Genomic DNA, 1,038 nt, shown 5'->3' with positions numbered 1-1,038 from the left:
ATACTTCTATAAAATCCTCAAAGGTGTAATCGAGGCATGCCTTTTTTATCTGGCAATTATCTCCCCACTCTCACCAGGCGTTGTTCTACATCAACATTTTCCTTATCCTTCGATCCGAGAACAGACTCTTGCAACAACTAAAATAAAAAATTTACAAATTCCGCGTTTGTTGTTATTCTCCAGTCTGAGGACTTGAAAATATTGGATCTGCATCCTCATAAAATAGTAGACCGAAATAGTAGAATCATGAATACAAGTGGCTAGAATGGGGCTTTCTGGGATACATAGTTCAGAGGTCAGGGAATCTCTCTCCAGTTGAGCTGCTACTTCTCTGCATTGAGAGGTCACAGCTCCAGTACTTATAGACATGTGATTTGAATAACACAGGAAAGAATCACAAAATAGTTTCAAGCTGAGCTAACTACCAGGAGACCAAGAGGTAAGCAAAGAATGAGATGATCGGAAAATATCCATAGTCTCAGTTGAAAAGTGTAATGATGACAACTTCTGATTGAAAAGGTGCCTGAGAACTGTACACCTCCCATGACATTTCCAAGAATAGTGGACAAAAGAAATGGATAGATGGAAGGTCATTATAGCCTTAAAAATGTTCAAATGTATATGTAATATGTAAAGAGTTTACTTATTTTCAGCATGAAATAATTTCTTTATCTATTCTAGGTGCCCAAGGTATAGATTTTTCACTTCAGACAGAAAATGTTGAGCTGGGATTGAAAAAGGTTTCAAAGAAGTTACTGGAGCATGGAGTCACATCCTTTTGTCCCACAATTGTTTCCTCAACCCCTGACAAATACCATCAGGTGAGTAGCAGCACTCCTGGTATTCTGCTCCATGTTTCTTGTCATTCATAGGTTAAAGTTTATAACAAAAATATAAAAATGATCTGCTCATGCAAAGCAGGTTTGTTTCTTAATGCAAATCTCCTCATACAGATGTAATAATCCTTATCTTCTATTACCGTCTCCGATGAAGGGATACATTGAATTTTCCCTGAAACAGCTATATATATATATATAT

The 1,038-nt window shown here is 36.8% G+C and overlaps 1 protein-coding gene across 2 annotated transcripts in view; it reads left to right on the top strand.

The window, feature by feature from the left end:
• LOC106872229 (N-acetylglucosamine-6-phosphate deacetylase) overlaps positions 1 to 1,038 on the top strand; it is a 165,956-nt gene that overhangs the window by 45,570 nt on the left and 119,348 nt on the right. For both annotated transcript variants that reach the window (XM_052973730.1, XM_052973729.1), the window contains exon 3: positions 682 to 821. In XM_052973730.1, the coding sequence (XP_052829690.1) occupies positions 682 to 821 (140 nt within the window). The remainder of the gene's footprint in view (positions 1 to 681; positions 822 to 1,038) is intronic.

Source organism: Octopus bimaculoides, chromosome 16, assembly GCF_001194135.2.
Source record: "Octopus bimaculoides isolate UCB-OBI-ISO-001 chromosome 16, ASM119413v2, whole genome shotgun sequence".
Lineage (NCBI taxonomy): Eukaryota > Metazoa > Mollusca > Cephalopoda > Octopoda > Octopodidae > Octopus > Octopus bimaculoides.
Note: the sequence above shows the minus strand (reverse complement) of the source record. Positions and strands in the feature narration are given on the sequence as shown.